Genomic DNA, 22,078 nt, shown 5'->3' on the forward strand with positions numbered 1-22,078 from the left:
CACACAAATGGAAAGTGAAGTGGTCCATAAACACTTAAAAATGCATTTTAAAACTTCAAAAAGGTTGTTACAGCACAGGAAATGCAACTAAAAACAGAAAATTGTATATCCACTTTTCCCTGGTGTCAACTTCTGACACTTGTGAGCTTTTATGTACCAAAAGCAGCCCTGATTAATACTTATTTACACAACCATTATCCAATCTACATCCCATAGAATGAAACAGGCTGTTTTTTGTTACTGTGCCTTTAAGACTGATACATGTAAATAAGCTCTGTTCTGATTGGCTGCCCTTTATGGAGCATCATTTAAAAAGCAGTCTAAGCTGAAATAGATTCATTGTGAACTGGTGGAGCTAAACTGCTGTAGACTGAATAGGTGGACGACACATATACATGTGTTAATGTTTGATGACATGACAAATTTTTTTGCAGTTTATTTTTCATAGTTGGACTGTACAGACTGTACAGACTCGCTCCATAGACAAACACTGGCGATACAACGGGTCATACTAATGAGCTATGCAGCCAAAAAAAGGATAATGCTACATAAAAATTGCCTTTGTGCCATTTTAGTTGTATTTCAGGGGTGTCAAACTCAACCACTAAAAGGGCCATGTTAAACCACAGCAAATCTGTGGGCCAGTTGTGTTTTATTTTGTTTTTACTTAACATTTTGCCATTCAAAACTATTATTCAATAAATAATTCTAAATTACAGAACCCCTAAGGGGCTGTGGTTAGAAAATAAAAGTTAATGACATTGTGTTCCCTCGCAAATAAAATGCATTCCCAGAGCTGGTTTATGAGGAGCCTGGCCACTTCCTATTCTCCCCGTTATATCAAAACAGGACTACTAAACAGCAGAGGGCGCCCGCGAGTGAGTCCTCAATCAATGGGAGCAAACCGAGCTCAACAGCTAAAAACCAAAGGTTAAAATAGTTTCTAATCATTTGCCCAGAACGTTTCTTTCATTTTAGAAAGTAGGATGTATTTCACTAAAATAACAAAGAAATGCTACCTGTATATTTCCCTTTTTCTCCGGGTTTTGGGCAGCAGAACGCAAGCATTACTGCTAGAGAGTGATGACTGATTGGCAAGCGGAGCAGCTCATTGGCTGTTTAAGCATTTCTAAACTGTGATTGTGCTCCCTATGAGCCCATTCATTTGGACTCACTCGGGAGCGCCCTCTAGTGTTTGAGAAATTTGAGACATTGTTCTCTGGCGTTCCCTCGCAAAATATATGCCTGTCAGACAGCAAGCAAGTAGGAGCAGAGGTGACCAATGACATTGCTTTGTTTTTTAGTGAGGGAACGCATTTTGTTTCCGATGGAATGCAATGTCATTAATTTTTTTAACCCCTTAGGGGCTCCGTAAAAATAAATTGTTATAGGTTGTTTTTTTTTTGTTTTGTTTTGTTTTTTGTAAATAGCTGTTTGCTTGAACTAGACACCAGGCATCTTTTCGTGTAGCCACTGGAATATAGATTGTTATTGGGGGAAGGGGTCAAGCCGTGCATTATGTTGCAGGGCATGCTGGGGGCTGTAGTGTATCTCAGAGTAAAACGGGCTAATAAGAATAGACAATGAAAATAATGTGACTTGGCCCTTGCCCCCATCGTTTGACACATGGGTTGTATATGGACCGCTTTCCATACACGTGATTAAGGACATTAGATCTTCCTATTGGTCAGCAGAGCTACTTTGTTTGTACTTTGTCCCCGAGGAAGATAAAGTTGGCGACGACTGCAGGTCCTTGTTTTATGGATGGAGTGCGCCTGAAAGTGTCTAAAGTTCAAGTCAGCGGGACTCCAGCGTTGTGCTGGTCGTTGTGAGGAGGTGAAAGGGTCGCGCTGGCGTGTCAGGGCGCACTTGAGTTCCACGTGATGTGCCTGAGTCGAAAAATCTCCTGACGAGCGGCTCGCGGCGCGGTTTGGAGACGCTCGCGGCTCCACGTTCACACATGCACAGCACTCCGAGTCCTGCTGAGCAGCACAGCGGCGCGGACGGACTGACCACGCCGAGCAGCAGCGCGCGATGCCCGCTCCACCGGACATGAACCCGCTTTGTGCGCGCACACCAGGCGTGGAGTGAAGTGGAGCGGAGTTCTGGAGCTGATTATGAGAAAAGCGAGCTGCAAGTAACTCAGCCCACCACAGACCCCCACCACCCACATTCCTCACTTTCTCCCGGACTGATGCCTCCTTGTGCCGAGTGATGCCAGAAACCATGGGCTTGTCCAGAAACGAGACGCCGTTTTGGTCCCACGAGCCAGGAGACGCCAACCAGACCGCCAAAGAAGACCCTTTGGGCCCGGAGGTCGTGCTCGTGCCAGTCATATTCGGATGCATCTTCTTCTTGGGCATCGTCGGGAACGCGCTGGTCATGGTGGTCATCGGCAGGATCAAGTCAGGGCGCTCGAGGAGCACCACCAACATCTTCATCCTCAACCTCAGCATAGCAGACCTGTCCTTCCTGCTCTTCTGCGTGCCGTTCCAAGCCACCATCTACTCGCTGCCCGAGTGGATCTTCGGCGCCTTCCTGTGCAAGTCCGTGCACTACTTCGTCACGGTGACCATGCTGGTCAGCATCTTCACGCTCGTCGCCATGTCCGTGGACCGCTACGTGGCCGTGGTGCTCTCCAAGAAGTCCCCGTGCATAAGGAACCGCAGGAACGCCCTGCTCGGCATCTGGCTCATCTGGCTGCTCTCGCTCATCTTCGCCGTGCCCGTGGCGCAGCACCAGGTCGTAACGGACCACCCGGACGCGCCCAACAGCTCGTTTTGTTGGGAGATCTGGAGCGAGCGCGTGGCCAGGCAGACCTACAAAGTGACCATTCTGGTCATCGGCTACCTCCTGCCCTTGCTTCTGATCACATGCTGCTATGCCAAGGTAAGACCTGCAGCTGTTTGGGGAAAAAGTTGGTCAGTTTTGAGGAGCCTGATTCCAAAAGAAACTGGACATGTCACACTTAAGAACGAGGGTTCTTTTAGGGTTCTTCAGTGAAGAGAATAGTTCTGTTTAGAACTATGAGTCGTATATAGAACCGTCTGTATGCTTAAATGGTTCTTTGCCAGGTGAAATGGTCCATCAGAGTGGGGTGAGTTGGGTCCGGTTCTATATTGCACCAAAAAGGGTTCTGTTATTGTGTCAAGCCTGTAACAATAGCAGAACCCTTTTTAGTATTTCATAGAGTGATTTTTAAAACTGTTCTATGTGGAACCGTATACAGCATATGCATACGCCCTAACACCATAACGCACCCACCCAAAAAACAGAATTCTTCAAGGGTCCTTTTGTAAAACTAGTGGTTCTATTAAGAACCATAAGTTCTATACAGAACCATTCCATGCTTAATGGTTTCTTGCAAGGTAAAATGCTTCTTCAGACTGACAGAGAATGTGTTGTGTATGGTACTACTTAGAACCCTTTAGCAATAGTTCTAAGTAGAACCAAAAAGGCTTCTGCTATTTTGACGACATCAAGCTTGTAACAGTGGCAGAACCCTTTTTAGTACTGTATAGAGCCATTTTCAAAGATGCTCTATATAGAACCGTATACAACATATGCATATTCCCTAACACCATAACGCACCCACCCAAAAAAGATGATTCTTCAAGGGTCCTTTTGTAAAAGTAGTGGTTCTATTAAGAACCATAAGTTCTATACAGAACCATTCCATGCTTAATGGTTTCTTGCAGGGTAAAATGGTTCTTCAGACTGACAGAGAATGAGTTGTATATGATACTACTTAGAACCCTTCAAAAATAGTTCTACATAGAACCAAAAAGAGTTCTGCTATTGTGACAATGTCAAGCTTGTAACAGTGGCAGAACCCTTTTTAGTACTGTATAGAGCCATTTTCAATTATGTTCTCTGTAGAACTGTATACAACATATGCATATGCACACCAAAATGCACCCAGTTAGAAAAGGTGGCTCTTCAAGGGTTCTTTAGTAAAGGCAGTGGTTGTATTTAGAACCATTTGTTCTATATAGAACCATTTAATGCTAAATGGTTTCTTGCAGGGTAAAATAGTTCTGCAGATTAACTGAGAATGTGTTGGAGAGGATTCTACATAGAGCATTATTAAAACGGATTCTGTATAGCACCAAAAGGGTTCCGCTACCATGACAATGTCAAGCTTGCAACAATGGCAGAACCCGTTTTAGTACTTATGTAGAGCCATTTTCGAAAATGTGAGATGTAGAACCCTTTATAACATATGCATAGGCTCAGCATTATGTGCCCACCTAAAAAAAGGCTTCTTCAAGGGTTCTTTAGTAAAGACAATGGTTCTATTAAGAACCATAAGTTCTATACAGAACCATTCCATGCTTAATGGTTTCTTGCAGGGTAAAATGCTTCTTCAGCCTGACAGAGAATGTGTTGTATATGATACTACTTAGAAACCTTTAGAAAATAGCTCTAAATAGAACCAAAAAGGGTTCTGCTATTGCGATGATGTCAAGCTTGTAACAGTGGCAGAACCCTTTTTAGTACTATACAGAGCAATTTTTAAAAATGTTCTGTGTTAAACCATATACAACACATTCTCTATCAATCTCAAGAATTGTTTCAAAGAAAAATCTAAGGATTGAATGGTTCTGTAAAGAACTAAACAGAACGATTTAGGAGCCTTTTTTAGTGTGTAGGTTACAGTACAGCTTTATGACAGCAGGTCCACTATCAAAAAGCGTAACATTTGGAAACTGTCCTGTTCTATGGAGTGTTTTAATGAAAAATTACTAGCATAGACATACAGTTACAGCTCCATTCTCTCTGTTAACCCATGTGTGGTGTTCAGGTCTATAGGTCCCACTTTCACTGTTTACCAAAATAAAAAATGATGCAATATATTATTATTTCAACCTCCGATTCCTTAACCATGGCTAATTTTATGTGAAGAACATATAACACATTTTCAGTGATTTCACACTGTACACCCCCTACACATTTATATGTGGGGTTAAACTGCAGGGAATAAAGTGTGGAGATGCTGTGTCCCTTTACTCTGTTCTCCTCCTGTGTGTATGTGTGTGTGTGTGTTTGTGTATATGAGTCGACAACATGGTCAGGCTGCTGACTGGCTACAGCTGCTAAAGGAGAACCCTACCCTGGCCACTTGTGATATTTTAAACAACTGGTATTTTTACATAAATTGTTATGGCTGTATATTTAAAACAGCAAAAATGCCGTGGGCCCACCAGACCACTGAGTAACAAACACATCAGACGATTAGCACCAAACTTAGTTCGATGCTGGATGTACCAAGAAGGTCCACTGCACTCTTATCGTTGGCTTGCTACTTTGATTTCTTCTTGGGCATGAAATTGTGGTACATGCACTTTCTGGTGCTTTTAGACTTTTTACCCACCTCTAGTCATCAGAAAAGGGCTCTCCAAAATGAGCACAAAGAGCATACAGATACCTGCACCTTTGCCAGCACGCTGAAACAGCTGAGGTCCTGACTTCTCACTGTTCATGACTCTTGTGTTGCTACTCTGCGAGAGGGGTCTATACAAACAGCAGCCATAATATTAAAACCACCTTCTTGTTTCTACATTCACTGATTTTATCCATTTGCCATATGGTGCTTTTTGTAGTCTCATAATTACAGGCTGTAGTCCATCTGTTTCTTTGCATATATTGTTAGCCCCCTTTCACCACAGACCACCAGAGCAGGTGGCACTGCACTGACACTGAAATTGAGGTTTTGTGTTAGTGTGTGTTGCGCTGGTGCGAGTGGGTCAGACACAGCAGTGCTGCTGGACTGAGAATAGACTATCAACCAAAAATATCAAGCTGACAGCTTCATGCGACCACTGACTAGAGGTCTAGAGGATGACTAACAGTGAAGCAACAGATGAACCATCATCTCTAACTTTACATCTACAAGGTGGACCAGCAAGGTAGGAGTGTCTAATAGAGGTGACACCTCTATTAGAGGTGTCACAACAGCGAGTGGACACCTTGTTTAAAAACTTTGTTCACTGCTATATCTGATCTACTTGTAGATCAAACTTTGCATATCGCTGTTGTCGGAATAAAACCTCTCCAAAATCTCCAAAATGGTAACTTTACAGGTGAAGGAAAAAAACGACATTATTTTTAATGTAAGTCAATGGAACCAGACATATTTCCAAGTCATTTCAGGTCATTTCTTTTACTCCGTTCATCATGAAATTTACATACAATGTAAAGGACAACAGGCATTTTCAAATCATACCAATACCTGAAACATCAAAAATGGAGGTATGAGGTTTTCTTCCAGTAACAGCGACATGTAAAATTATTTTGTTTATGACATCACATAAATAACGGATAGAAAATAAGCTGTTCTTCATATATGGACTGAATGGATTTGGAATGTTTTAATACTTCAGATCAGACTCAGACTTCTCACTCAGACTTTGTTCACTGCTATATCTGATCTACTTGTACCAGCACAATAACACACCACCACAACATTAGTTTCACTGCAGCGCTGAGAATGATCCACCTCCCAAATAATACCTGCACTGTGGTGGTCCTGTTGGGGCCCTGACCGTTAAATAACAGGGTAAAAGCGGGCTAACAAAGTATGCAGAGAAAGAGATGTAAGTGTAATTGTAGAACTACAAGGGCACATATATGGTCAGTGTAGCTGATAAAATGGACAGTGAGTGTAGAAACAAGGAGGTGGTTTTGATGTAATGGCTGTTTGGTGTATAGCGGTATTAACAATTAGTGTTGTTTGACAAGTGCTGGTGAAAAGGCAGCCGTATGCCCCCGCAGCCACGCAGAGGGAGGTGTCAGTGTATTTAAAGGTTGAAACAGTGCTAATGAATCTGCAGGGGGAAGAAGTCCGCCTTTACACTGTCACATGCATGAAGACCCAGACTCAGCACCCTGAGAGCCTTCCACACAGCAGTCTATTGCAGAGTGATGTCATGTCTATAGAGAGTCCCGAACAAATGCTCTGAAGATAGCAGCTCTGTGGCTGTCTGGCCACTTTGATTTTAGCTTTCCTAGCCACTGGTTAATGTTGAAGGGCCCTTATCCAACATGGTTTCTCCGTAAGGTCCACTTATTACACTTGTGTACCATAATTGGATATCAGGTTTTCCAACCTCTCTGTATCCCTTTAATTAACAGGATATGTTACAGCACCTTTAAGACTGACACATGCAAATGGTCTCTGTTCTGACTGGCTGTCTCTTATTTTCTCTTATTCAAAAAGCAGCCCATAAAGCAGACACCAATACGCAAAAGTTTGGGCGCCTTGGTCAGTTTACGTCTTTTGTTGATGTTCCTCTGCAGAGAGCATTACTGGTTATTTGCTTAATTCAACATACTGGGGAAGTGACCAATTTTAAAATCAGGTCTGTGCAGACGTTTTTGCACATTTTTTATTCCCTTTTTTATTTTTCCAATATCTGAAACTCGGCACAAGCAAAGATATAGTGCCTTAACATTAGCCGAAATTCCATAATCAAGTTTTTACCCTGTAGAAGATGTGTTCACTTAGAAAATCAACCAAACATCCAAAGCATATGTTGGCCAGGGATATTCAAACTTTGCATATCGCTGTTGTCGGAATAAAACCTCTCCAAAATCTCCAAAATGGTAACTTTACAGGTGAAGGAAAAAAACGACATTATTTTTAATGTAAGTCAATGGAACCAGACATATTTCCAAGTCATTTCAGGTCATTTCTTTTAATCCATTCATCATGAAATTTACATACAATGTAAAGGACAACAGGCATTTTCAAATCATACCAAAACCTGAAACATCAAAAATGGAGGTATGAGGTTTTCTTCCGATAACAGCGACATGTAAAATGTTTGGTTTATGACATCACATAAGTAACGGATACAAAATAAGCTGTTCTTCATATATGGACTGAATGGATTTGGAATGTTTTGATACTTCAGATCAGACATCAGTTTTTTTTTTTAAACTGATGACACTGTTTTCCATTAAATGGGCTCTTTATCGATAGAGGCTACATTGTAGTAGAAGTAGACTAGCAGTGTTTAATGGCATTTCAGTCTTTTATTCAGCATGAATATTTCACACTGTTCACTATGTAGCTTTTTTTAAATAAAAATAAAACTTGATTTTTTTTTTCTGGCTTGTGTAGCTCACCTTTTCCACTTTATTAGGTATCTAGCTAAGTCTGGCAATTGCTTTGTGGAAAAGCCATCCTTAACTGCACACTGGCCACCTGTTCTTTAGACTTTTATTAAAGAAATATTCAACCATTTTTCAGTCTGATCACTATGTGCCACATGGGTGATTACCACAGGCCATATTGAGGCATTCTACTGTAGTTAGAACAGAACAGGTGTAGGCAGACAGAGATTCATTTCCAATGTGGATTCAAAATCCAATGTATTCGTATAAGGCAAGCATGTCAGCCGAATAAGCAAACACAGTGTTGCAGTGGGGAAATGCACAAAAAAGTCCTGTATGATCCACAGAAAAAAACATAAACAATGTCAAAATATAATCATGTAATCTCAAAATTTGACATATTTTCATGAATATTGGCATCTTGTCATATTGATGCATTTTCTTTAGATTTTGATTTATTGCATTGAAATAATGAGTTCTTTAGTTTGTGATTCATTAGTTTTTGATAATAAGTCATTATTTCAACATACTAAGTCAATATTTTATAACAAATATTGTTTTTTTTTTCCTCCTCTGCCTGTGCTTTGTGGGATTTTTACTTTACTACTATTTACACTTGTAATTGGACTAAAACTGTTGCTGTTCTAATGCAGCTAAAAGCAATAATTATTCATTTTATGTAAATATTGACTTTACATCTCACAATAGTAAGATTCTTGAGATTTTGAGATACGAGGCCAAAATAATGAGTTATTCAATGTTATGTAAGTTATTAATTTACTAATATTAATGATTATTGCTAGAATAGAATTGTTGTTTAAATAAAATTAAAGCACCACTGTGTGATGATTGTTCTTTCTTGCTACTTTGCTTGTAATTGTAGTTTGTAGTTCTGTAATTGTAGTTCAAATATTAGTGTTTTGATCCTGCTGATGCTCATCTTGCACAGTGAGATCACAAGAGTAAAACTCAATCATTCCAACTCTGTAGGAGTACAAATCCATATGGATTCATTTGCTTTCTGCTTTCTCATCTGGAAGTAATTTTAAACACTCAGTTATCCATGAATATATAGACTCACCAGCGTCAGCTGTATGGGAATTGCTATACAGAGGTGAAATATCATTCCATTACTTTTCTTACAAAAGCAATAGACTTTCAAACTGTAAAAGAACTCATTCTAACTCAAGCGAACTGGACTCTGTAACTGCTGTTTTAGCCAGTGACATACTTTAGCCTTTGGCTCTATCCTTTCAGAGAAGAAAAGACTTAATGAGCACATACGCCTACACAGCACTGCTACTTTCAGAGTCCATGTATGAATGTAGTTTGAAGATAAGCTCACCTATACAAAAATGACAGTCAGCAGCTGCAGACAAAATTAAAAATAAGCATCTGATATATTATAAATTCTATCAATTTCCCCACAGTTCATATAGATTAGTCTCATCTCTACTAGGCAGGGTATGAAATCATTCAATCTTGGTTCATATAATCTGAAAATAAATGTGCCAAAAGGGTTCTTTGGAGCGATGCCAGAGAAGAGCTATATTTATTGAGGTGTGTCTGAAGAACCTTTTGGGACACTGTGCAGAGGGTAAATAAAAATAGAATACAAAGAATACAATGATGTGCAAATTATGTAAACCCTGTTTTTAAAGGAAATACTACAAAGACAACATATCAGATGTTGAAATTTAAATTTTATTGTTTTCTGAAAACAACTTTGAATTTCATGCCAACAACACATTCCAGAAAAGTTGGGACAGGGCATGTTTACCACTGTGTTTCATCACTTCTTCTTTTAAAAACACTCTGTAAGTGTTTGGGAACTGAGGAGACCGACTGCTGTAGTTTTGAAAATGAAATGTTTTCCTATTCATGTTTGATACAGGATTTCATCTGATCAACAGGTCGCTGTCTCAGCAGCCTAAGCAAAGAGGCCCAGGCCTCCCTCTCCCCTGCCACCTCCTCCAGCTCTTCTGGAGGGATACCGAGGCATTCTCAGATTGACCGGTAAATAGACAGCTTCGCCCTTTGGCTCAGCTCTCTCTTCACCATGACAGACCGGTGTAGGGTCTGCATTACTGCAGATGCCGCACCAATCCGCCTGTCAACCTCTCACTCCATCCTTCCTTCACTCGTGAACAAAATCAAACCTGAGATATTCAAACTCCTCCAGTTTGGGCAAGAATTCACTCCCGACCTGGACAGAGCATTCCACACTTTTCTGACTGAGGGCCATGGTATTTATCATTCAGCATTTATGGTGCCTTCACTATTGCATCCCTATACCATCATGAATAGTAGCTTTTGAACTGTGCACTGATAATAAATGAGTTGTCTTTAACCTGGAGGACACAATGTCCATGAGTTCAACAAAGAATTTCAAATGTTGATTTGTCAGATCACAGAACACTTTTCCACTTCACCTCAGTCTGTTTTAAATGAGCTCAGGCCCATTTCAAAGAAAGTGGCGGCATTTCAAGATGCTGTTTATGTACAGTTTCTTTTTTTGATTTAAAGTTTTAACTTGCATTTGTGGATGCAATGATGAATTGTTTTACAGACAGTGGTTTTCAGAAGTGGTGATGAGGCCATGCAGTGATTTCCATTGCAGAATCATGTCTTGTTTTTAATGCAGTGCCATCTGAGGGCCCAAACTTTATGGCACATGAGTACTGGTTTTTGGCCTTGTCCCTTGCATACAGAGATTTCTCCAGATTCTCCGAGTCTTTTAATGTTATAATGTACAGTAGATGAAAAGCAAAAGTTCTTTGCTTTTGTTCTTTGCACTATTTGATCGTGGAGTCTTTCACAGAGTGGTGGACCCCTCCTCATCTTTACTTCTGAAATGCTCAGCCTCCCTGGGATGCTATTTCATACCCAATCATGTTACTGACCTGTTGTCAATCAACCAGTCAACCAGTGTTTTTTTTAGCACTCCACAACTTTACCAGCCTTTTGTTGCCCTCATCACAACTTTTTTCAAACCTGTTGTTGGCATCAAATTCAAAATGGGCAAATGTTTTTATAAAACAATAAAACTTCTCAGTTTCAACAATTGATATGTTGTCTTTGTACCATTTTCAATAAATTATAGGGGATGATTGATTTGCACATCATTACATTTAGTTTTTATCACATTATCCACAGCCTCCCAACTTGAGGCTTAGGAACACTTAGGCTTAGGAACACTTAGGAAGCGATTAGGAACATTGGGCTTTGGATGGCTTTGTGGAAACACAGTGGAAGAAGAAGGTGGTCAAGATAATTTTTTTAGAAGAATTACACAGGATCTTAGTCTGTGCAAACTGTAAATGAACGTTTGTCTTTACCAAGGTACAAACTACAGTACTGTACAAAAGTCAGAGACCACTCTTCACTCACTGAATTGAGAGGTTAAACGGTTTTTGCATTGCATTTTCAAGCATTAGGAAAGAACAGAAACACACATGTAACAGAAAATGACTTAGAAGCTTTAATAACTGAACTATTTAGTGTGTTCACTCTTCAATTTGTTACAGCTTCCATTCATTTCAGGAGACTTGCTTTCAGTTTTTTTAATAAATCTGCAGCAGTATTTTTTCACACCTCAAGAGTTCAGTCTTAGTTGAAGTTGGTTGTAGTTTCTTGTTACAAATTTAGACTCAACAGTCTATAAAACCTTAATCCACAGCTCAGATGTCCAGTTTCAGTGTTCTGGTGTACATTGTTCTTTTTTCTTTCCTTTTCCTAGCAACAGCTTTTTGACAGCTGTGCATTCTTTCAGACTCATAGTGTTGAATTTATTTGCACAGTGGAAAGATGGATAGTTATGGCATTTTGCTGACGCTCTTATCCAGAGCGACTTACAATTTGATCATTTTACACAGGTAGGCCAAGGTGGTGTTAGGAGTCTTGCCCAAGTACCCTTATTGGTATAGTGTAGGGCGCTTGCCCTGGTTGGGGATTGAACCACAGTCTACAGCGTAGAAGGCAAAGGTGTTAACCACTACGCTATCCCAACCACCACAGATAGAATAGAATAGAATATCCACCACGGATAGAAGTATCTGCATATTTTTTCAGATTTTAAGAAAGAGTGGAGCTTGATTTTCTCTCATCACTGAAAGCTTTAAGTACTGTTTATTTGATAGGGAGGATTTTGGTGGTCTACCAGGACTTGGTTGTTAGGAGTCCCATTTTCTCTGTCCTTTAATGTCTTTTAATATTTTCTTTTAATTCAATTTTTTTTCACTTTTTCTTAAACTTTTACTCTTGCATGGTTGATGGAAGTCCTATTTTCTCCCTTGTATCCATTCTTTATCTATATTATATCTAACTGTCCCTTGTTTATTGAAAGTTTACTTTAATTAATAAATAAGTTAATAAATTGAACTTTTGCAAAGTCCTATATCTAAACTTATAACCTATACCTTAGTATAAGCTCTTTAAGAAAGGTTCTTCAAAGGCTCGTTGGTAAAGACAGTGGCACTATATGGAGCCATGAACACTAAAAGAGCCATTTGTAACCCTTTAGGTGCTACACAGACCCCTTTTCAAAAAGGTTCTATATAGAACCATATACAACACATTTTCCATCAATCTGAAGAACAGTTTCACCATGCAGAGAACCATTTAAGCATGCGAATGGTTCTTTGAGTGTTCAAGGTTCTATATAGGACCACTGTCCTTACGAAAAGACCCTTGAAGAACCGTCTTTTTAAAAAAGTGTGCAACCTATATCAAAAGGTGCAAGCAGGTCCTTAAAGTCCAATTGTGTAACTTATTTGAGGCAGACTACATGGACAAAGGAACACTACATTCACTTTACCAGCTGCATATTGGTGCCTTTTTACAACTTATGATCTTCAAGGAGAAACATAAATTAAAAGCCAGGAGTGTTCAGAGTCAGAGATAAAAGACGCTCTATTCAGACGCTCGCGGATACAAGAAGGCTTTAATGTTGAAGTCAGAATCCCAAGTTGTCGTCAAAAAACAGGCAAAAAGGTCAAAACACAAAGAACAAAGATCCAGGGCAAATAATCCAAAGGGCAAATCAAAAAGCAGAGTCAGAATAAATGGAGAATACAGGTCATACGCAGAATCAAGATAATCTCGTGACATAAACCGTCCCCCCAAACAGTCCGGGGTGGCCTTGGAGCGAGGCCCGCCAAAACGATCACTGCTAACTGCACCTGAACTCAGCAAAGGGGCAGACCCAGAGCTGCCGAGGCACTGGCAAGACGAGGCTCTTTCACGTGGACCCTTCCTGTGAGTCTAATCTATATGTCACATCATTGATTCTTTTCACTATTTTGAATGGCCCTATGTATTTGGGCTGGAGCTTCCTACTTCCCTCAAGTTAACGAAAGTCCTTGGTAGATAGCTACACACTGACCCCAGACTGAAATACAGAAATGCACTCCGGCGTCTGTCAGTTTGCTCCTTGATCCTTTTCAGAACATCCTCAATAAGCTGATATTCTCCCATACCTGTCCATGGCGCTATAGGTGGTTGATACCCCAAAATTCACTGGAACGGTGCCATTCCCATGACCAAGCTAATGAGGGAATTGTGCGCAATTTTCGCCCATGGTAGGATGGTGACCGGTCAGAAGGGTTATCATAAGAAAATAATTTAAGGAATTTATCTAATTCCTGATTCGTTCTTTCACACTGTCTATTCGTTTGGGGGTGATATCTAGACGTGAGACTAATAGAAATGCCCAAGCTTTCAAGAAATGGGAAGTAAATTGGGGTCCTCTATCTGATACTATATCTTCTGGTATACCAAACAATCTAAAAACATGGTGAAAAAATGCCTCCACTGTCTGAAACACAGTGGGCAAGGAGGAAAAGGGAACAAATCTGACCCGCCCTAGAGAAGTGCTCTACTGTCAGGATAGTGGTATAGCCTTGTGAATCGGGTAGATCAGTGACAAAATCTACTGCTATGTGGGACCACGGCCTGCTAGGGATGGACAAGGGGATGATCTTTCATGTGGGTAGTGTCTTAGAGGTCTTACCTTGAGCACAAGTGGAACAAGAGCTAACAAAGGAACGAATGTCCTTATGCATCGTCTCCCACCAGTATCTATTTGCTATGAGCTGATGCGTTCTGGTTTCTCCTGGATGGCCTGACGTAAGTGATGAGTGGGCCCAAGTAATGAGTGATGTGCAGAACTGATTGGGTACATAGGTTTTCCCTGAAGGGCACTGATCAGGTGTCTCTATATTCGGTAAAGCCTTTGCGATCTCTTCATCTATCTCCCAGTGAATAGTATTTATAGAAACTTCAGGTAGGAGTATACATTCCACCTTGTCTACTGAAGATGAACTGCCGTCTGTATGGTGTATTCGCGACAATACATCAGCTTTAGTGTTTCTGGATCCGGGTCTATATGTGATGCTGAAATTAAAGTGGGAGAAAAACAGAGACGACCTAGCTTGGAAGGAGTTTAAACATTTAGCAGTACATAAATTCTCTAGGGTCTTCCGATCAGTTAAGACAGCGAAAGGGTGTGTGGCGCCTTCAAGCCAGTGCCTCCATTCCTCCAGAGCTAGTTTGACCACTAATCTCCTATGCCATTCCTATAACATTCTGCTGGGGACAGTTTGTGTGAGTAGAAAGCTACTGGATGCAATTATGGAGGTAAGTCTGAGCGTAGGGATAATATGGCTCCTACACCGGTCTCGGAAGCATAAAATTCTACGAATGGGGGCTGTGGTAAAAGTCCATTAGTGTCTGAAAAGCCTTGTCTGCCTGCTCTGTCCATTGTAGTTTCTTACTACCACCGGAGCCACAATGCTACTAAAGTTCCTTATAAATCAACGGTAGAAATTAGCAAAGCCTAAGAATCTTTGTTGTTCTTTTAAAAATGAGAATGTTGGCAACTGATCTACCGCTTCTACCTTTTGATCGTCCATGATTACACCTTGTGAGCTAATGATGTAGCCTAAGGATGACACTGTTTGTAACTGAAATTCACATTTTTCACCTTTTAAGTGTAAGTTGTTCTCATGTAACTGTTGCAAGACGGTCCAGACGTGTTGAACATGTGATTTTCTATCTGGGGAGTAGACCAGGATTTCATCTTGATAGGCAATTACATATTTCCCTAGCATGTCTTTGTACTTTGTTAATAAATGCTTGACAAATAGATCTCCCTCAAATTTATCAGGATTACTTACAGGGAACAAAGAAGAAGAAGCCTCATGTTGTGATCGAGGGGCGTGGGATAGAACTTTTGCAACTGGCTGGTTAATCCCTTTACACTTGTAACTAGTTGAGCTAGCTGATTTTGTTGTACAGTTTATTTAAGAGCTAGCATTTCAAGTGAATGTGTTACCCCGTCAAAACCTGTTGATGGCACCCAAGCAATTGTCCTTGCTCCGTCAGGGCTTTCTGGAAAGCTTCGAGATCCACCATCTGCATAGTTGGCAAGGTATTCTGTAATGGACTCAGAATTCAGACGCAAGAAGACTTTAATGTTGGGTGTTGGGCATTAGAATTCTGGTGATCGAGAACGCTAATAGAAGCGTGTGGGGAGACCAGAAGTCAGCTGAGCTCCTTGTGGATTATGGGAGCTGAAGTCCGTGTGTGAATTAGGGTTTGAAGGAAGCATCAAAGACATGTGATCCCAGAGGATCCTGGGAGATCAAGCATGTTTCTTCCACTTTTCTCGTGACATTTGTGACACAGTTAACAGAAAATTACACAGAAGCCTCAACAACTGAATATAATATCAACTTTTTCAGTATTTAATATCTCCACCCATGGCCTTTTTTACAGCATCCATTCCATTGGTTGCATTTCTTGCTTCTCATAGTTCAAGTAATCTTAGTCATTGTTGAGGTCTGGACTCTGGAGTGGCCAGAAACATAAATAAAAAGCCACAAGTGCTCAGGGTCAGTTCTACTTAAAAACTAATAATTGCAAAACAATTTGGTTTATCCATGTTCCCTAATAAAAGGTAATGAACACATAGCCTTGAGGCTTTCACTGCAGTGAGAACACCTGCACCTCGGAAGGTGCAGTTTTTCTGAGAGTGTAGCTTAAAGGCCAGGGCACTCCCTTGAAACTTCAAACACCAACTGTTAGCAACTAATTTACAACAGCTGAATAAAAAGAAGGAAAGAACATTAGAACATTCTTGCAAATCCAAGGTGGATGTCTTCGGAAATGCCTAATACATTTTTTTCCACAATATTCTGCTTGACTACATGACACCTACTCTCCACCTGGTATAAATGCTGCTCTCGTCAGTTTTTGATGTTGAGTCGATATCAGGAATCCAAAGTGGCATAGATTTTAGTTGAGACAAAACTGTTACAATACTTTACAGTTAAAAGTGCCATAGCATGTTATGGCAACTCGCATCGTAGCTCTGCTATAGACATAATGCAGGTAATGCCATGACATAGCTTGACCAAGTGAGGCCAGTTGAGCAGAGGTGAGCACTTAAAAAGATCTTCTGCAGTAACTGTTCTAGGCACTTGATATATTTCCTGTGTACAGTTACATAATATAACTCCTGTCAACAATGTAGTGATAAATAGCGTTGCTCTCAGTTGATTTATCATGTGTTTTGTTGTTTGGTCACTTAGATACAAAGAACAAAACAACATCCACAGTCTACTCCAGCCTGTTTTATTGCATAAACAGCTAAATGAAACTTACTGTATTAAGAATCAGAGCCAATACATTTAACTGTGTCTTTATACTGTTGTGCCATTTCCATACACAGTCAGAGAAAATGAAAGTCAGTTGACTTGAGGCCCAGGAATGTCATAACTCGGCTATTAAAAGCTGTAGCATTGCCAGAAATATTACTGAAAATCTTATAAACAGGAAAAATGGAAGGAGATAATATACATAACTCATTATCATCTCGATGCAGTGGCTTGCTTATATAGTTATAGGTTACAGTTATAGGTTACAGATTAAACAGTTACCTGCTAAAAATGTATAACCTAATCCAAAGAATGACAATTTTATAGTTATGCAGTCCAATCAGTTTCTGACACTTTTGAATTATTTGTGTATTTAAGGTCATATAATTAAATAATGAGAAAAAACAAAAAGTAAATGTTACAATGTCAACATGGATCAGAAGCTCACAGATAAAAGGACAAGGATGAAGTTTACTTGAAGTTTTGGTAAAGGTACAGAGGACGTAGTCAGAACAGGCAAGGGACAGAACCAGAGAGCAAGTGAAACAAAACAATCAGGACGTTCAGAGAGTAGCCAAAAACTGGTCCAAGCCTCCGACAAAATCCAGCAAACAAACCAAAACGGCAGGTCAGAAATACGGAAAACAGGTCATACACGAAAGAACTTACACAAACCGCTCGGTGCGCAACTGAAGGTGTTGACAATACTTCGCAAATACTAAGCTAAAGCCCGGGCTTTATATACTAACTGTTTAACAGAGTGTATTATTCGAGTGGATCGTGTTGCATCTAATCTTCTTGGGAACATGTCCTGAAAAAATTAATAGCTTGTACATAATGCCCATTGTGACTGGATATTACATAAATGAAGAGTGACCTCTTGACTTCTGCACAGTACTGCATTTGTAATTAGATTTTTTTCTTTTAGTAATTGAATAAAGTTACTTGTTTTGTAAAATGATTACATAACATTGTGATATATATTACATTATTTCGTAAGTCATTATGTATCATAGTTATTCATGTCAGTCTTACAACCAAGTGCCAAGTACACTATTTGGAGTAGAACGTGTCATGGAGATGAGCTCAGTGACTTTAAACATATCACTGTCACAGGATGTCACCTCTGCCACAAGTCAGTTTGTGAATTTTTTTTCCTGCTAGATCTGCCCCTGTCAACTGTAAGTGCTATTATTTTGTAATGGAAGCAAGTAATGGTAGCCATAAATCCGACCACGCGGACTTACAGAGTAGGGCCACCAAATGCTAAGGCAAACAGTGCTTATCCTCTGTTAAATCACTCACTAAAAAGTTCCAAATTGCCTCTGAAAGCAACATCAGCAAAAGATCTGCATGTTAGGAGCTTCACAAAATTAGTTTCCATGGCTGAGCTACAAACAAGCCTAAAATCAAAATATCAACATTAAGTGTCAGATGGCATGGTGTAAAGCAGGCCACCACTGGACTCTGGAGCAATGAAAAAGCATTCAGTGGAGTGACGAATCACATATCTTTGTATGGCAGTATGATGGACGAGTTTGGCTTTGGTAAATGCCAGGGGAACATTAGCTGCCTGACTGCACTGTGTCAGCTGTAAAGGTTGGTGGAGGAGGGATAATACTGGGGTTGTTTTTTCAGGCCCCTTAGTTCCAGTGAAGGGAAATCTTAATGCTTCAGGATAACAAGACGTTTTGGACAGTTGTACGCTGCCAACTTTGTGGGAGGTTTGGAGAAGACCCTTTTCTGTTCCAGTGTGACTGAGCCCCTGTGCACAAAGAAAGATCCACAAATTCATGGTTGGGTGAGTTTGATGTGGAAGAACTTGACTGGCCCACACAGAAACCTGACCAAAAACCCATCAACACCTTTGGGATAAACTCGAACAGAGATTGTGAGCCAGGCTGTCTTGTCCAACATCAGTGTCTGACCTCCCAAATGCTCTCCTGGATGAATGGACAAAAATTAACACAAGCACACAACAAAATCTTGTAGAAAGCTTCTCAGAAGAGAGGAATATCCTAAAAGCTCCTGTATGTGAAACGTGCAGGTGTTCAAATACTTGTCGTATACAAGATGCAGATAAGTGCAGATCAATGTTGGAATGCTTACCTTGGTTCAGTTTTTTAGCCTCACAGCTTGTAATATGTCAAGCAGATAGAAAAAGCAAAGTCAATCATTCCAGATTGCACTAATAATTATAGGACATACTATTTTGGGATTCACGGGTGCTGATGGAACACCACTGAATTTAATATTTGTGACTTTATTGTATTGTTCATGCCAGCTTTACTTGCCAAATGGTGAGCAATTTAATTATCTGAGTGCAAAAATGTAGCGCTAAAGGGTGCCACTAATGTGTTTTAACTTATATCTATTCCATTTGGTAGGACATTTATTACCAAAGTGCTGCATTAAGCCAGCTGCTAATCTGTATTTCCAAAAGATCTTCCACCTTTGCAAGAGAGTGGCATGAGAAATTGTGACTTGATAATGTTCAGCTATGAATGTTCTTCTGTTTCTAGGTGTTGTATCATCTGCATAAAAAAATCAAGAACATGTCCAAGAAATCTGAACGCTCAAAGAGAAAGGTAAGAGTAACAGTTCTTGTAACCATGTCTTCATTTTTCTCTTTTTTCATGTGTTCTGTATGACATTAATCAGTCAAAATAAAAAATAGACTTCTTAAGTCATGCAAGTTTTGTAGTCGGCTGCATGCTTGTCATTTTACACACAGCTCGTATAAATTTTTGGACATAAAACATGTTTGTCTTTTTTACTAAAAGACTGACTGCCTGTCTGTCTCTGTGTACATTTCAAGTCATATGTCATTTACTATGGTTGGTTAGTGTAGTGGGTAACACCTCTGCCTTCTACACTGTAGACTGGGGTTCAATCCCCACCTTGGCAAACACCCTACACTATACCAATAAGGGTCCTTGGGCAAGACTCCTACCACCGCCTTCGCCTACTGGAGTTTAAAAAAAAAAATTCTATGCTTATCAGTGCAAGTTTGCGTGTTGCAAGATCCATGTTTTGTCCACTGAACAACCTCCTAATTCAGATAATCCCGTGATATTGAAAGGGAAACACACACATGACAAAACATGTCTACTTTAATCATTTTTGTGAATCATAGGATGTGACAGCAGTGATTTTTGTGGTGGATGATTTCTATAGAGAGAAACTGCTAAGACCTTGGCCCAATCCTGTTTCTTATTTTGACCCCTCCCCCTTGTTTTTGAGGGTCATCTTGCCCCTTAGAACTGAGCTACAAGTTGTAATGGTTTAAATCTTCTCCTATGAAATGAAATAAGCCTCAAATAAAAAGAACATTACTTCATTAACAGTTGAGCTGTGCTCTGTAGGCGACCCTGCCAGTCTGCAGTGATAGCACAGGAGGGTAAAGTTCAGCAGCTTCACTGCTGGTCTTTAGTTACATTTAAAGTGGAGCGGGAAATTGTGCTAGCTAGCTTCTGAGACATCAGCATATTACTAGCAATTTGTGTGCTTGTTATGAAGAAAATAACCATAATACTTTAAAACGGCATTAAAGATATCACAAGATGGCACAATGGTCATCGTAATTTTTTAATTACATCTGCGGCTTTGTTTGCTTGCTTGCACTGCCATCTTGCCTGTTTCTATTTTTCTCATAACACTCAGTTTGGAGTGTGCTTCTGAAAAACCTCAATTTGGAGGGCCATGTAGCCCTAACACCATCCCTGTAGGCAACAATTAGGCAACAATTGTGAATTTCCCCGCTGTGGGACTAATAAAGGATTATCTTATCTTATCTTATCTTATCTTATCTTATCTTATCTTAACAATGTGCAAAACAGAGGGTAGGGGCAAGGGATGAAATGGGATTGGGCCCTAGACCTCCTTATATGGTCATGGCAGACACTATAATGTAGCGACACAGCTTCAGAAGCCTATAGGCATTTTTAAATCTGCAATATTAAAAATAGTGCCATATTTTCAGCAACTTGACAAGCTGTTTTTCTTATACAGCACACTAAATACTAACTTTGAGTAGGTACAGTCTTGTAGACTTTGTCTTGCTGCTGCTGTTTTTATGTCAGCTCTTAATTTCACTAATGTAACTTTTAATGTACCTCTCTTTTAATGACGACTCTGCCTCACCGATTCGCTCCTAAATCTATTACAAACAAGAAAACAGTGCTCGGTTTTGAGGTTGGATGCCAGTGAGAGGGCTCTAAATCTTAGAAGTCTCCTGACATGTTGAAATGATAATCAGCACTTCAGTATTCTCTCCACAAAAGCATTAAGCAAGTGCACTGTATGGTTTGATTGGACGTACGCACTTCACAGTCACCAAGAGACAGTCAGTCTTTCAGGCCAGATGTTTAAAATGCATTGAGAAGTCCGTTTGTAATTGAGCTGTGTCTCTGACTCCATTTAAGACTCTTTCTTCTGCCTCAGCCATTTACTTCAGCTAATGCACCTTGAAAAAGAACATTTAAGAGCTACTTCCGTTATCAGTGGTGACATGGTAACCTTGTTTGCAGTGAGCAAACGGGAGGGAGTGAAAAAAAAATGCTTTTACCAGTTGGTGAGAGTAAGATAAACTTTATTTGTGGGAAAGGGATTATTTCAATATCTCACTCAGAAAACACCTGATTTGGAGTGGACTGTAATTATTATAATGAGGTAAAATTGACTTCTAATGTATCAGAGAAATGAGCTTTTAGAACATGATGACGAGGCTGTATCTATAGCAACAATTCGTTAGCCTTGGATCGTTTCGTAGAAGGTTGTGTTTTTGTGATAGCAGTCACGAATGTTATGAACAGAATGTCCACAACATTCGTGACTGCAGAATTGATGCCGTTCAAGTCGTCAGGTTGCGCAAATGAAAAAGGGCCAGTTGGTGTTCACAGACACAGTATGAGGTGTCTCTGTTGTTCCATCCTCGGGGGGGAAGCATTTGTTCTGAAGACTGCAGTGTGCCAGTTATGGCTAGATAGCACATCTGTATTAATGTTGCAGGAAATTGAAGAACAGTAGGTCGGCGTTCAAGATTGGGGTCAAGCACATAATAAACAAAGCTTTTGTTTGGTGCAAAATGCCAAAGTGCAAAGAGTGGGCTTTGGTTGTAAAGCCGCAAAATGCAGAGGCATTTTTACTGGAATGCCTAATACAAGGGGATTGTTGGCAATAGCTTACCAGTTTAATCTACTGTACCAATTAGTGTTATGCCAGTGGAGCCCAATTAGCCATGTTAGCACTTTGGGGGTGCTGATTTAATATAATAGACCTCTGAAGTCATTTGGCATCCTGTG

General features: G+C 40.1%; 1 protein-coding gene across 1 annotated transcript in view; it reads left to right on the forward strand.

Annotated features, from left to right (window-relative positions):
- Positions 1-1,430: 1,430 nt before the first annotated feature.
- Positions 1,431-22,078, forward strand: part of galr1b (galanin receptor 1b) — a 91,666-nt gene continuing 71,018 nt past the window's right edge. The window contains exons 1-2 of the mRNA XM_017706177.2: positions 1,431-2,889; positions 19,298-19,363. Of these exons, the coding sequence (XP_017561666.1) occupies positions 2,215-2,889; positions 19,298-19,363 (741 nt within the window). The 5' untranslated portion in view covers positions 1,431-2,214. The remainder of the gene's footprint in view (positions 2,890-19,297; positions 19,364-22,078) is intronic.

The sequence above is a fragment of the Pygocentrus nattereri genome, chromosome 25 (assembly GCF_015220715.1).
Source record: "Pygocentrus nattereri isolate fPygNat1 chromosome 25, fPygNat1.pri, whole genome shotgun sequence".
Lineage (NCBI taxonomy): Eukaryota > Metazoa > Chordata > Actinopteri > Characiformes > Serrasalmidae > Pygocentrus > Pygocentrus nattereri.